The sequence below is a fragment of the Alligator mississippiensis genome, chromosome 2 (assembly GCF_030867095.1).
Source record: "Alligator mississippiensis isolate rAllMis1 chromosome 2, rAllMis1, whole genome shotgun sequence".
NCBI classification, from domain to species: domain Eukaryota; kingdom Metazoa; phylum Chordata; order Crocodylia; family Alligatoridae; genus Alligator; species Alligator mississippiensis.
This window is the reverse complement of record NC_081825.1, coordinates 79596546-79612279: the sequence shown is the minus strand read 5'-3', so window position 1 is coordinate 79612279 and position 15734 is coordinate 79596546. Positions and strand designations below refer to the sequence as shown.

At 39.8% G+C, this 15734-nt stretch overlaps 2 protein-coding genes across 4 annotated transcripts in view; one reads left to right on the top strand and one right to left on the bottom strand.

Moving 5' to 3' along the window:
• CEP44 (centrosomal protein 44) overlaps positions 1–15734 on the top strand; it is a 112669-nt gene that overhangs the window by 31445 nt on the left and 65490 nt on the right. The window lies entirely within an intron of this gene.
• The window catches only part of FBXO8 (F-box protein 8), a 39001-nt gene that overhangs the window by 6132 nt on the left and 17135 nt on the right, over positions 1–15734 (bottom strand). For all 3 annotated transcript variants that reach the window (XM_014594188.3, XM_006258519.4, XM_059721873.1), the window contains exons 3-4: positions 8054–8180; positions 273–391 (exon numbers count right to left, since the gene is read on the bottom strand). In XM_014594188.3, coding sequence (XP_014449674.1) covers positions 273–391; positions 8054–8180 — 246 coding nt within the window. The remainder of the gene's footprint in view (positions 1–272; positions 392–8053; positions 8181–15734) is intronic.

The window sequence follows — 15734 nt, the reverse complement described above, 5'->3', positions numbered from 1 at the left end:
AAAAAGTAGAAATAAGTTGTGTGCTATCTGACTCTCACTATATTAAAAATGCTATATTTAGCTAGTGTTATACGTGTGTGTGTGTGTGGGGGGGGGGTGCCTGCACGCGCACACATACACACACACATATTATAAGAGTAAGTTTTCTGCTTTAAGAATAACATCTTAATAAAAAAATCATTATATTAAGGCAAGTTAAATAGTGATTATTAAAGAGTGTTACAGATGAAAAATGAATACAGATTTTTTTCTTCGTGATGGATTCAAAGTACCTTCCATCAAGATAGATTCTCAGTTTCTTCCAATTTAGTGTCCTTGTACAGAAGATAAACTTGGCTATTTCCTTTGATGAGTCATCCAGTATACCTTTGGACATAAAGTAGTTGACTCCCTGAGATAAAAGACATTTTTATATAAGTTTGGTCTTTACACGTCTTTTATTGCCAATACTTTATTTAGTAATATTAGAACATGATCCTAATAATTAGGATTTTAGTATAATGACCCCATCCTTTAAACTGCATTTCAACATGCAAAATACAATCTAAAACTATTATACAAGTCAAATGCAAAGAAACAATGCAGTGTTATGGTTGAGATTTTACATGTTCTCACAGTAGGAAATTTAAAATTATGGATCCTGTAACAAGTATAATTTGGTTCTATTTTCTTTTACAGTATAAACATATTTTTGACTACATACAAATATACACTGTAGTTAAGATTATTATAAGACTGATAATTTTAAATTTCACAACTTTGATGCATGTGAAAATCTTGGCCATATTGTGTTTTAGCTTTTAAATTTCTTTTTCATCAAAGCACTGATTTCAGCGTTCTCACATGTAAATAGCATCACAATCAAATAAACACACTAGATGCATGTGTTTAAATGTATAATGACTTGGATTAATGCAGGTGTGTTTATTTTAAAGTGTACATCCAGTGCAGATAGGTGTAGACATGTAATCAAATAGAACTCTGACTTATTTTATAAAATAATTTAAAAAGTGATAGAATTAACATATATCATATGCTATTTATACTGCCATTTTTTAAAAACTTTGCCAAGCACACATTTCTCAGTGAGGAGTATGTACAAATCAGATTTGAAATTGAACTAAAAAATAACATTTAAGATATTTTTGGATGCATCTTGTGTATTCAGGTATCTCAAAGCATGAAACCATTTCCCTCATGGTCAAATCAAATGCAGCTTAATTGATATTTTTAATATAACCTTTTAACAAAAAAAAGAAAAAGAAATCTCAAATGTAAATGTGGGGGAATTTTTAAGCATTGAAAACAGGGGCTTAGATTCAAGTGGCAATCCTATACCACCACTACAGGAACCTATAATGTTGAAATACGCCAAATATATTACCTTATCTGTGTTTTACATACTAGATGCATTTGTCTGCATCTGCTTTTTATAAAAATGTACTATTGCAATAAAGTCAACAAAGATAATCCTTAAAATCTTTTCTGCATTATAAATCTTCTGATGTCAAGGATTTTACAATAGTTTGCAAGCCCCTGGAGTTCCTATTAAGGCTATTAAGACATGGGGGACAATCTGTCACTCTATACACAAACAAACTTCCTGTTGATGCCAATTTGGCATAAATAGAGAGTGAGCTTTTAACCTGGAGAGTTATTTTATAAAAAGTGAGACGCACAGTTTAGTAAGACAGAAGAGACAATTCACATCAAGAAAACAGGAAATTAGACTATATGCCTTCAAAAAATAATGAACAATTTAAGCCTAAAACACGTGTAAAAGGCTAGAAAACACACATACACTACAAACAATGTGCTACCTAGTCTTTTAATAAAGCTTAATCATTATATTTGTTTGTATATAGGAAGAAAGTATTACCCAAAGCAACAAAGTCCCCTTGGTTAAAAACAAAATAAATATTTTAAGAGAAAACAATACTCTTTGTAAGGAAATCTGGATCCAGATAATTTTAGGCTCTAGACTATAATACACAACTTGTTTCTAAAAAGCTGAATAAACAAAAAAAGATCTTTCTGGGCACATGTGCTATTAATGCGCCTAAATAAACTCTGGCACAGTTCGTGCTGGAGTTTATTGCTCCTGGGTGCAGCATTTTTACACATATGCCCAGGACCGCGGCATGTTGAACTGAGGCAGCACAGCTCTGGGGTGGCAGGGGGCCCAGAGAGTCAGCCTGCCACCCAGGAGCTGCTCCGTCCCAGCTCAATGTGCTGCTTGGGGCACAAGGGCGCTACAGTGCAGGGTTAGCTGGCAGGCAGCCCCTGCGCTGTAGCACCCTCATACCCCAATAAGCCTGTCACCATCTACATGTATACTGCGACAAAGTAAAGGACTCTGCAATAGGACAGTACTTGTGTTGGGCAGTACTATCCTACAGCAGAGTTAATTAGCTTCTGGTGCCCTAATAACATTGCACACACAGACGGCGACGCTTTACTGCAGAGCTAATTAAGCAACTGCAGTAAAGCACACATGTAGGTGCCTCGTCCTTGTAGTAAGTAATTAGGTAGCAGCAGCTAAGGAACTGAGCCTACTCATAGTTCTCCTCCCTGTGAATCTCTGCAGATTTTACTTCTGGTTTTGGTACCTCAAGTACTTGACAATTGCTCAACTATGACACAAAGCAAAGAAACAACTATACTATCTTGCTGGACTGTGTGTTTAAACCTCTCTCCTTAACTTGGCATCTCATTTCAGCAAAGCACTTATGTTCATGTTCAAGTTACAAATGTGTTTAAACTGCTCTGAACTGGGGCCTTGAGGAAGAGGACATAACAGTATTCTATTTTTAAACTGTCTTTCTAGCATTTATTCCTCAGAAAAAAACACTAGAAGGACCTATTGGAAGCCTCCATATTTCCTTCCCAAACTTGGATATGTAATTAGCACTATGAAAATGTCACTCTCTACAGGAGAAACCATTGGACATATTCTTCTTCACCTGGGAGATGCTACAAATCATTTCTTTCTGACATAAGGCTCTTTAAAATCACATCTTCTTGTAGGGTCCTTATCACACAGGCTAGTAGCTCCTCTTTTGGCTTATGTATCTTCTGTAACAGACCCTTTATTTTTTAATCTCCCTCTAACCATGTGGTCTCCTTGCTCACTTCCTTCCTTTACACATGCACAAAGTATAACTCAATTGCCACTGCAACTAGTTTACAGCAGAACTTTAATACTTTATTTCTGCTCCCAAAACAAACAAACAAAAAACCCCATCACTAGTTGTTGTTACCGTCTCTTCCTAGAGCCAATACAGTCTGATACACTCTTTGATATTTCATAAGACGACACCCTTCTGGATGTATTGTCATCTGTGTAGGAATCTTTTTTTTTTTTAAACAGGTTATCTGAAATTGTCTGATATTTACTTGCCAATTTTTTTAATATCAGCATTCACTTCATTTTATATTACTGCAGTATTTATGCATTTGTTTTCTTTTCTATCCAAAATATTTTCAATATACTAATTAATATTTTATGCTAGCTTTTTTTTTCAAATTAATGTTTTATCTATGGCCTTGAGGATGCGGCTTCCATCACACATGTACAAAGGAAAAAGACCAAAATCTTTGCTATCTTTAATGTTCACAGAAATAATGGCTTTTCCTAAATTTATTTTAAGTTTCATATATTCAACATGCCATTACTAGAATTCTTCAGATTCTACTGGCATAGTGCAAGTTACACAGAAATGGATTAAGAGCAGTAAATATGGCTTGGATCCAAGAAAAATGCCTGGCAAGAGAGAGCACATTTTACATTTCTGAGATTGGTTGGGGTTCCTTGAAGTTACTAAAGCTGACAAAGACTGGTTTTGAGGAAGAAAAGATCAGATTAAACAAATTTTATCAGAGGTAGCAGTCAGCGGTAAAGAGAATCCGGCAACCAGAAGTACAAGTTTAATGTAACTTTTGTTTTTTATAGATAGTTTATATGACTGGTCTTTCAGCTCTGTTCTTTCAGCCTTCATAGTATAGTAAATGTAGTATGGTAGGTTTCTGGTATCATCTATTACAGATAATTAAGGTTGCATTAAAAAACACACACAGCTTTCTGAAACTAGTCAAATTTTATCTGAAATTTTCCGTGTTCAGACTTGCAGATTTGTTTTACAGTTTGAACAGAATTGTTAAGATAATTCAGAAATATGGGACAGTGAAACATTTTCCCCAGCTTATGTTAAAAAAAAAAAAGGACTAACAGAAAACTGGCTGCAACTTAAATTATGTAAATAATTGTAAAATACAAAAAACCTGATTTAAGAAATCAGTAGATAGCATGTTCAGTGATATCTGCTAAGATTTTTAGTTGATCTTAATTTACTTTTCCCTATGACACAGGTCTGGACAGTCCCTCTTACATATCAACAGAAGACTGAGGTAAAGCTGGTCCTGTTGCTGTTCTCAACATGCTGACTTCAAAATATAGTCTTTAAAATATTATCTCAAAAACAATTTATATTATTTGTAATGAATTATTTTTAACTTAATGTTGTAAGTTAGAAACTTTGCACAATTTTTAATTTCCTAGATTCAAAGATATTTTTGGCTTGGAAACTCTAGAACGTAGAGTTCCCAAGAGGATGAACCAATCTTGCCAATTTTGCTTTTTAAGATAATGAAAAAAAAATCTGCTATGTGTATATGATATTCCGTTTTCAAATTTCATTAACTTAAGGTAAACAAATCCATTTCCCTTGCACCTCCTTTTAGAGATGTACTAAACAAGTCAAACTTTTGTTATTCTTGCCATGAACTATTAAATTAACCTTGCACAAAGATTTTAATAGAAACATATGGAAAAGGGTGTATCCCCCTACACACACATGCATAATTAAAACAGAGTGAACATCTTTGCTCCAACTTCTAAAATAATCACCTTAAAATTAGGAAACCAAACCATAGAAAAATTCTTCCTGCCTGCCCTCCCTCATCCAAAAAAAGTGCAAAGAAAGTTGACAAGAAATTAGAGCAACTGAAAAAAGGGGGAAGGAATAAAAAGTAAACTGAATATTAATAAATACTGTGCACCACCTGTACTCACTGTAACTTAGAAAGTTATTGCATTATTTGCCATAGACAAAATCCCTGGGTCTACTGAAATGTGAGATTTTTGACAATCAATTTAGTGGAGCCAGGAATTAAATGCAAATATTAACAACCCAAAAATCTATTAGGACTATTATCACTAGCCAGAAAATATAAATTGGGCCTTCTTTTATTACAAGTCTTCTCCCACTCCCATTTTAAGTGTACAACAAAGCCTGATATAATAAGTTTGGTAACACATCTTATACTGAGTCAGAAAGAGTATATAAAACTATGAAATACAAATCATGATCACTGCCAAATTCATATAGTAGTAAGTCTGCATGATATGAAATGAATATTGCATGGAAAACAATTCACACATACTATACACAATTTAGAATAATATATGGCAGAGAGATGTTGGGAGATTACCAGGAATTTTAAGAGCAGGAGAATGATTTTGTATAAGGATTTAATATTTTAAAAGTTCTTAGCCACAAAGGTGCTGCCAATGGAATAAAAAATAAAAATAAGTAAAACAAAGTCTTGCACATGCATAGGAAGGCTTTCACATTATGTGTAAATGTGGCTAGGCACATTCTTTCAGTAGAATGTGGTCACTTGCCATGGATTATGCAAGCTCATGCACACAATCAATACAGTATATTACAGCAGACTTCACAACGCCATGCACACAACAATGGCGAACCAGAGAATCCTACCACAAAGTGTGCAGATGGCTCTCCCCTACCCCGTGAGCCACTGCTAGCTCTGGAACTGTTGTTGTGGAGCCTGGTTACCCATTTTCATGACATGGGCGGAGTCCTTTGGAGAATCTTGCTCCTGTGGCTGTAGGTATTCTTATTTTTATAATATTTTAATCAAGTCTGTTATCAAATGTAAAGCAGAGTTGGGCAGGAAATTTGTAGACACATAATTTGTAATAGTGGAATGTTATATATCATATCATATATCATATTCTAGTCACAGTGTCCTTATAGTAATAATTCTTCCAATAATCACAGTTGTAAAGAAGAAAAAACAATCGTATTTGTAAAATTCAGGAATGCTCTGGAACTCAGCCCCCGAATGCTTCCTGCCAGGCTAAGGTGCTCCACAGGGAGAGAGAAATAGAAGCCTTAGGAGATACTTGAGATCCCAAGCTGCCAGTGAGCCTGAAGCACAATATTTGCATTTCCCTTGATATATAGACCACAATGAATCCCAAACTATCAAATGTATTGTAATACATAAATTAAAATATTTATATTTACAATTGCTTTTTAAAAAATGAAAATTAACACTATTATTTTACATTTTTATTCCAGAGAATCACCAAAATGCTTTAAACTATACAGAGATTACTTTACATAGACACTGGAAAATAACAGCACAATGTAATTTAGGACAGGAAGTGTAGATTACTAGATCCATTTAAAACTGCAAGGTGAAGTGGAGATCGGTATGCCGAGGTAACACTTATATCACCTCAGTAGTAAGTCTCATTTGAAAAACCTTCATCTCTGACAGCTAACTGTTGTTAGCTTCAACTGCAAGGTATCAATAAGTTCAATTAGTAGTGAAGGTGCTGAAGGCCTTGTAGGATTGTGCCCTTTTTCTGTACTGTATCAGAGAAGCTGCCAAGTATTACATTTTTTGATCTATGAAAAGAGCATAGATTTAAGCAGTCAAAGAAAAAAATGTGTGACAAGGCAAATGAAATTCATAAAATTTAAATGGAATCATTTTGTTTTGGAGGCTCATACGACTGCTTTATCATTTTCTGCAGCACTTGCAAATATAGATTTTCTGTATCGTGTTGAAACAGTAAGCCATTTAGTCTTAAACAGAAAATTGGGAGAGGGAATATGCACTCTCTTTCTACTCTGGATATATTCCATATCCCCGCTGTGTTGGTTATGTAAGTATACTTAGGAAGTGAACATTCAATTTTGTTCAGTCTTGTTTACCATTTTTTCTTCAGCAATATGATGCATGAAGCGTGATTTTATACAAAAGAGAGTATTTTCAAAGTCATGATGGATTTTGAACTGCACATCTAGGCTAAAACCTGGTATAACTAAAACAAAGTTTACTTCTTTAGCAGTGAAGAAACCGGGCTGGGAGAAAGCAGCTGCAGGAGAGTTGACCAATTACATTTTTAGTTAATTACTATTAAATAAACAACAACCTTTTATTTCTGAGACGATATTTTTTGTATAATAAATAGTCTATTGCACATAAGCCATGTAACTGAATTGGTATACATTTTTTAAATAAAAAAAAATCAAATATTCAGAGAAGTCAAATAAACTACTATTTAGGAAAATTTATTTGTTTAGCTGTTTCCTTCTAGTAGTGTGATTTGGTGCTTCTGGCTACAAAGTATACTTACATATTATTTGAAAACATGTTAGTTAGAGGTAGCTGAGGGAAGTTAATATAGGCATTATTTCAACATTTTCACCTAGAAATTAAAGATGTGTCCTGTATTTGAAGGCTTGTAAAACAGGATTGGATACAATCTAGAATCAACTGGTATTCCAGACTGTGGGCAACTGTATTTACCTTTTGAACTAAATCATGCTCCACTGAAATCACTGGGAGTTTCACCAGTGGCTTCAATGGGAGAAGGCTTAAGACCATATCCCACAGTGGATTTTATTATATTTATTTATGACTTTTTTTTTAATTCCCCACTTTTAATACACTAAGATCCCCCTAATGATACTATGAGGTCATGACTTTCTGATATCTATAGGTCAGATTGCTATGCCAGGTGCCTATGCATCAAGCCGTGTCAATGATGTATACAGGTACTATAAGCAGAAAAGATCAGAACTGTTCCATACTCTAGTATTCAGAAATCACACAACAAATCAAAATACACATTAAAAGTTGACTTTTAATGGTGCTACAATCTCAACTTTCTCCATATACAACAGTTTTAAAAGATTACAGCAGCTATTACTAGTGTTAGAGATATTCCACTTACCTCATGAGGGTTGGCATTAAAGGTGAGACTGCCTTCATCTAGCTGCATATACAATTTTCTAAAAGAAAATCCTAGAGGTGGATTCTTATTGTATATAGAACAGTGACCCCAAGTGGATTTGCACAACCTACAAGAATAGGAATAGTCTAGTATGAAAATACTTTGTTGTATATTGTTTCTTACGCACAGCAAAATGCACAAAAAGATCATTATCAAGTTTACCAAGTACTCAAAAGTTATAATACATCAGAATAAGCTTTATTCTCATGCACATGCCTAATAATAATGTTTTTATTATATGATTACTGCTTTATATAGTATTTTAATACATTATTTTGGGTGTGATTTACGAAATGTCAACCCCCTCCCCATGCTCCTCAAACCCAAATTCCAACATATGGCATCATACTGACAACCACATGGTTCATCAGCAAAGTTGTACCTTTAAATCTACAACAGAGACCTCTGACACTTAAGCTAATGGAGTAAGTGATAGCAGCAGTACTTGTACTCTACATAGACTACATAGTAAGATAAAGGAAGGAGACAATCTGCCAGTGGGTTTTACAGTCATTTGATTACAGCAGTGGAACAGACGCTGGAATTTTGCATTCTCTTGAAGTTTCTGCAGGGAACGTGCTTTAAGGGACCTGATTCCTTTTCCTCTTCCTGCCCCAGCCCGCCCCCCTTTGAAACTTTTAGCCTCATACCCTCCAACTTGTCCTCATCCCAGACCTGTTTCTTTTATAATCCTGTTTCTATGTCCCAGTCCAGAATTTCCTTGTCAGGCTAGTTCTACTCCCATTCACCTACTTAATTCAATTTCAGTCCTGACTTCTACTTCCCTCTCCATTTTTCTTCTTGTCCTAGTTCCCTTATCCAGTGCCCTCCCCCAGCCCCCTAGTTTCCCTTTCTCTTCTACTAGCCTCCAGTCCCAGTCATTACACTCTCTCTCTCCAAGCTTTCTTGTTCCATTTTCTCCTGCCACCAGGATTGGGATTCTGTCCCCTCTGAAAATAAATTGGGCAGATTCTTCTACAGAGTTGTTGGCCCAACAGGTATATTTTACTGGTGTCCAGCAGAGACTTGCCTCAGTTCAGGTGGCAATACCCAGACTCAAAATAGCCTATAACAGGCCAGGGTTAAAGTTGTAGGGAATACTATGCACCAGCCTAGACTGGTGTATACTCAATGTAGACTGAATCTTTGGGGAATGCAGATGCTTAAAACAGGGGTATTCAACCTTTTTTTGAGCAGTGTATCCCTGGCGGTCAGTTGAGGCGCGCCCGGGGGGGGAGGGGTAGGGGAAGCTAGTTGCAGAGTTGTAGCAGTGGCCGCACACAGAGTGGTGGTGCAGGGTGGTTGATGGCAGTGGTAGCCACCATGTGCAAGCTTTTCCCCCTGCATCTGGCCTGCTGGGTGGTGCCTGTTCAACCTGCAGAAGGGCGCTGCTGCCCTTTCCTCACCCCAGCCCTGTTCCTGTGAAGTGGAGGTGCAGGGTGGCAGCACCATTTTCCCTGTTTTTCTGCGCGAAACAGAAAACCCGGAGCCCCACTTATAAGTGTAGGGGGCTGACCTATCACCAAAAAAATATGGTAGTACTGTACAGAGCAGGTGACTTTGCAAGGCACCTTGAAGGGCTACAATGGATGATTGCTGAGAGGACCAATCTCCTTTGCAATCATAATGATGGAGGCTTGCAGATCAGAAGGCCTGAGAGTGCCTGAGAGTGTCAAGTTGAGGCTTCCCTGGCTCTACTGCAGAAAACAAGGAGTTAGGAAACCTTAGGTCATTTGCTCTAGAGCATGCCATGTGGCAGTTCACCACGAGAGCCACAAAGCCAGGGAACAAGGTGAGATGGCAGAATACCTTGCAAAGTTGCGTAAGTTCCATACATTTCAGAACAATGCACATTTAAGATCTGAAATCCATTTGGTTTTTTTTTCAGTGGATTGTGCATTTATTATTTGGAAAAAGACTAAGTCTTGAACATTTCTAGCACTAAACTAAAAAAAGTCTGAAGTTAAATTAAAACCCTCCCAAAAAAATCAACTGTTTCATTCTTCCAAAACACGAATTAGCTGAATATACTTTGCTCACGTTTAGGAGAGGTCAAATCTGAGTGACATCTCCGCATTAAAATGTTGTAAACACAGCCAATCAGTTTCTCTTTTCTTACATCCTTCAAAAAGTTAGGAGAATGTGGATTTTTCACCGGGGCTGTTTTGGATCCTCAGTTTTGGGGATTGTGTGTAAACTTTGAATATAGGACTGTTGTTCTAATCTGGCATTTCAATAAAGAGTCTGCCTCAAGTTTTTTCCGCTAACCAGCATGGGGAAAAAAGCCACTTATCTTATATTTGCATACAAGGAAACCTCACTAAATATACTGTGGTGCGTTCTACATGTGCATTAATGCACCTTTTCTAATGTGTATTAAATTTAGTACCTTCAATGTGAGGTACTAAATTAATGCGCATTAGGCTGCACTAATGTGCAGTAGCACATTTGCTCTTTTTTAGTGACATTTAATGCACAGACGACTATTTTACTGCACATTAGCGTAGTCACGGTTTTTACGTGACACTTCAATGTGCAGTAAAATAGTCTACTGTGCATTAAAGCTTATGTGTAGACATGCCCACTCTATCATTAAACTATTGCCAAAAGCAGCATGTGCTCAGGAATAAAAAACAACTATGAAGTTGATTAAATGTAGCCAGTACTGAGCATGACTATAAATAACATGGCCCATACTAGGCAAAGATACTGATGGGAACTTTTTTTTATTGTTATAAAAGTAACAAAAACATATAAATTCGTTTCCATCAGCTTACGTTACAACAAACTGCATCAACTAAGAAGAAAACAAAATAACGTATCAAAACTTAAAATGTGATTCCGTCAGCTTCCAAATCTTCAACAAATAAGACCAACAAAGAACACAAAATATTTAAACATTCTCCAACCATTCCCTCCTTCTCAAAATTCCCATTAATCCAGGGGCCTGGACACTTTTTTTTTCTTAATATTGTACTGCTCCCCATCACTCTCCAAGCTCGTCTATTAATGCCTATCAACCCTTATTCCATATATGTCTTGTCTTTGCTCCTATCTGCCAACCTCCAGCCTCTGGCTATAGCTCCACTGCCCCTCAGGGCTCATTTTTTCATCCTCCTAGGCATCTCCAGTCTTCTCTGTTCCATAAATCCACTACTTGCTCCTTGCCTAGTTCTCTTGTGTCCTGTCAACAATACCACTGCAGTTTGCTCAGGCCCAAAGGCAAGGCATCTTATACAGAAAGTCCCAGTTGTTACAAGACTAGTAAGTTCTTACCTTCTGCAATACTATGCAAAATCTCACTACTGCTTTCCCCACTCTTTCTCCATCCTTTCTTTGGGTCCCAGCCACACACCACACAGAATTACTTCTAGTGTGAGTTGGCACTTAGCACTCAGGCACTGTAGGAGCTTCTTTGCCTTTCCCCAGACTGTTTTGGCAAACGGACACTCCCACATCACATGCCATATGCTTCCTTCCCCACAAGTCTGTCTGGGGCATTTGGCTGTTCTACACAATCCCCAAGTGTAATAGAGTACCCATACCAGTACTATACCCTGGGGAATTATACAATTATGTACATGTGCAATTTTGCCCATAAAAGGCATGACTGTGCATAACTGCATAATTTAGCATAATTTAATGGCAACAGGCTCTGTGCCTCCACCTCTGTGGGGCTACTGGAACTCCAGCTGAGAGCCCCATGATGTAGGCAAAGAGCTGTGCGACTGGGCACCTGGGTAAGTGGGGAGGGGAGCTCCTGACTGCAGGAGGGTGGGGGATGGTGGTGGTGTGGGCTGGGCTGGCCGGCTCCATACCTCCACGTGGGGCTTCCAGAACTCCAGCAGGAAGCTGCATGTGGAAGCTGCTCCCTTGCCACATACTCCAAGAACACCAACAACAGGTCAGGGCTTAATAAATCCCAAGAAGTCTTGTAAAATTCTTCCAGGAGCCTGTCATTTCTTGAGATCTTTTTTGTCCTGAAGGTTCAGGTTGCCTCCCATAGTTCTCCCAGTGTCGATGCCCTCTCCAGCTGATGTCTCTCACTTTCCTCCAATGTCACCTCTAACCCTATCAAAAAGGAGTCAAGGGCTCCCTGATGCAACTTTGCTGAAGTATAAATTTTAGTAAAACTCCTTCACTGCACTCAGTATCTCTTCTGCCTTTCTTTGTCGCACTTCTCTCTCATCCTGCATGGCTAATACTTTTCTTGAAGGAGAGGAAAATAAGTAGGACCATTCTTCTCCTTCTTCCATCCAGGCAGCCTTCGTAAGGAAGATGTTTCTTTGCTCTCTCTATGCCACTCCTTCAATAGGTTTTTTGTGTCTCCACAATTTCCTCTGCTACCAGGAATCCCTTCTCTGACAGCCATGGGAGACACTGCTGTCTCCACTGCAGTCTTGTAAACCTCTTCCCTTTTCCCAGGCCCTTCTTTACCCCACATGCTCATGTGGGGCTCATGTTCTTTCTTTAACTTCTTCCCACCATTTCACTGTATTTGTATATACCCTTTTAATTACTCCCCATTTTTCACAGTGGCTCCTATACCATCTGCACACACATTCATCTTCCAATTATCTTGTATTTAACCTCCACTGCTCTCTACTGGCTGTTCCTTCCAACACTGTCTTCAGTAGCAGGTGGTCTGAGAAGAAAACCGGTATTCTCTCTGCCACCCAATTTTTCTAGGCTATAGACCTCAAAATGAAATCTATACAGGACCACTCTAGTAACCTACGGTCAACTCCAGGAACTTCCTTTTGTGTGTCTGGTAGTTTATGCTCCACTACCATCCTTGCCAACATCCGTGAGGACCTATCTAATCCTGAGGTGTTGCTCCCCATCCTATCCCCTTCCTCCAATATACGATTAAAATCTCCAACTAGTGTTAGAGGCAGTGCTCCTGGTAGGAGGTAGGGGTGCACCAATAAAGATTTTTTTGGCCAATACTGACAGCTGATAATTAATGAGCCATATCAGCCCATACCGATACGATTGCCGATATGCAGCCCAGCAGCTTAGAGAGTAGCGTCCATCTGGGAAGTCTGTTGGGGGGAAGAGGCAGGGTGAAGGTAAGGGGTGTGTGTGGGGGGGATGACAGACTGAGGCCCCCAAAGTGAGGGAGGGAGTGGGGCTGGGGTAGGGGCAAGTGCTGCCCAGCTGGGGCGGGATAGGGCATGGGACCAAGCTGCAAGCGGCTTGTCCGGGGGGGAAGACAAGAGGGCGTGTGCCCCTTGGGGTGAGGGCAGGCTGCTGCTGCAGCCTGGGGCTGGCACCAGGCTCCTTCCAGTGGGGAGAGGGGAGTTGGACCAGGACTGAGCTCAGGGCAGGGTGGGCAGCGGCAATGCTGGGAGCAGGAGGGCTATGGTGAATTCTGGGGTGGCTGTAGCCCACTCCACAGCCCCCTTGCAGCACTGCCACTTCCACCTGCCCTGAGCATAGCCCTGGCCCAACCCACACACCAGAAAGAGCTCAACACCCCCCACCCCCAGTCTGCAGCAGCAGTCCATCCTCACCCTGCTCACAGCTCTGGGGGACGTGCACCCCCATTCCTCCCCCAGGGGTGCATGCAGCAGCGGGAGCCACTCCCTACCCCCCTTTCCTCTGTATGAGCTGCTTGCTGCTCCATCTTGCACCCCACTCCACCCTGCCCCAGCTGGGCAATGTCTGCCCCAGCCCCAGCCTCACCACAGGGACCTTGATCTGCCTCCCCCATACTCCTTTCCTCCCCTCCTTTGTCCCAACAGACTTACGAGCTGGACACTACTCTCCCAGCTGCTGGGCTGGCCACATGCTGGGCGCATGCACACAGCATTTATCAGTGACATTATTGGCCACATCAGCCAAAAAAAGACGATTGCTGATAATATCAATTTTCTTTTTATTGATGCTGATACGATATGGACTGATGTATCAGTGCACCTTCAGTAGGAAGACTTTCAGTTCCTTTAAGAGGCACACAGTGCCTTGCACTCTGCCACTGCATAAACATTTAGTATTCTAAACCTTTCCCCTCCTTTCTCCCCAGTCACCTGTAACACGCTGCCCCAATTATTTCCTGACTAATAATCTGTTTCAGCTGTGAATCTTTAATTAGTACCACCACACCCACTGCCATTCTCATTACTGCTTGACCACATGGATGCTCCATCTTCCTATAAGGTCTTTATACTCTTTCTGTCATGGGACCCCACGTTTCTGCAGGTATATAATGTCCATATCCATCTGATCTGGTGCACCCACATCCACTAAGCATGGCTGTGAATGCTCCTTACATTAACCGATATTAGGGTGATGATCATATTTATCCCAAGATATTACCTACCACTCTTCAAGTCCAATCTGTGCACTGAGGTCTAGGTCTGGGGATGACTCCACTTCCCACTTGGCACTTGTCCCACAGCTGCTGCCCTTTGTCATGCTACCTGGAGTAATGCAGCCGGGACAGGAGGAGGAGCTGCTGGAGGTGGGGGAAGCCAAACAGTAGCCAGGTGGCTGCAGCCGCATCAAGAGCAGTCCTGCCTGAAAGCTGTACGTGCTGGCCAGGGGCCATCAGGGGGCACAGATGGGAGCATGATGCAGGCTGCCCTGGGTGGGACCAAGCAGGGCTTAGGTCCATGTGGAGCACTCTTCTGCATTTACCCCCTCTTCCCTCTTCTGGCTAGCTCCTGGGACCTAGAGCATGAGCACCCCACGTACATTCCCCCCCCCCCCCAAAAATGTACAAAAGTAAGAATTTATTTTGAGCTATTATGCAATTGCCTTTATATACACAACTCAACAACACAAAAATCAGGACAAAAATATTTTTAAAACAAAATTAAAATATAACATTTTTTATTTTTAATAAATGATTTTTTTTTATTTATAATTAGTTAAAATGATATCTTATGAAAGATTTTGTGTGTGGGGCCCTCAACAGCTCACCGAAACTTGTTAAATGGCTCATCAGGCAAAATATTTGCCCACCTCTGTTTTAACTGTATTGGTAAAATATGTGGACCCAGTTCTCCACACAAATTACACTTCCATTCCTTCTTACACTCTTGCATCCTGTTAGCCTTCTCTCTGCATGCCATGCAAATCTCATATAGGCAGGTCATTGCCAAATGCCCTTCCTTACACCTTGAACATAACTTTGGCTGTCCACAGTAAATTGCCAGTATTTTGTGGAGCCCTAAGGCAATACGCAGAAGCAGATGTCATATTCCTCCTGCTCCCCTGTCTACAGCTAGAGTAACATCTGGGCCTTCCAGGCCCTAGTCCATACCCCATCTGGGTCTCAGAACTTGTCCACATTCTCTACTCTCTTGCAGTGACTTGATAACTAAAATCTTATATACTCCTCTTCAATAAAGACTTTATACATCTTAATTGTAACTACTCTTTCCTGGGGGTCCTTAACAGTCCAAAATCAAAGTGTGCCAGGGCGGGTGCCTTCTAACATTTCTTATAGGTCTCTGAGAACTTTTGGTATGCTGTCTCTTCCCTAAGCATTACCTCCTATCCAACTTGCTCAGCATCTGGATTAGGTAATTCATATCAAGTGTCCATCCCTTGCAGCATCAGTCTGCTGAAATTCAGATGAGTCATCTCTAGCTTCAAAACGCCTGGGCAAAAG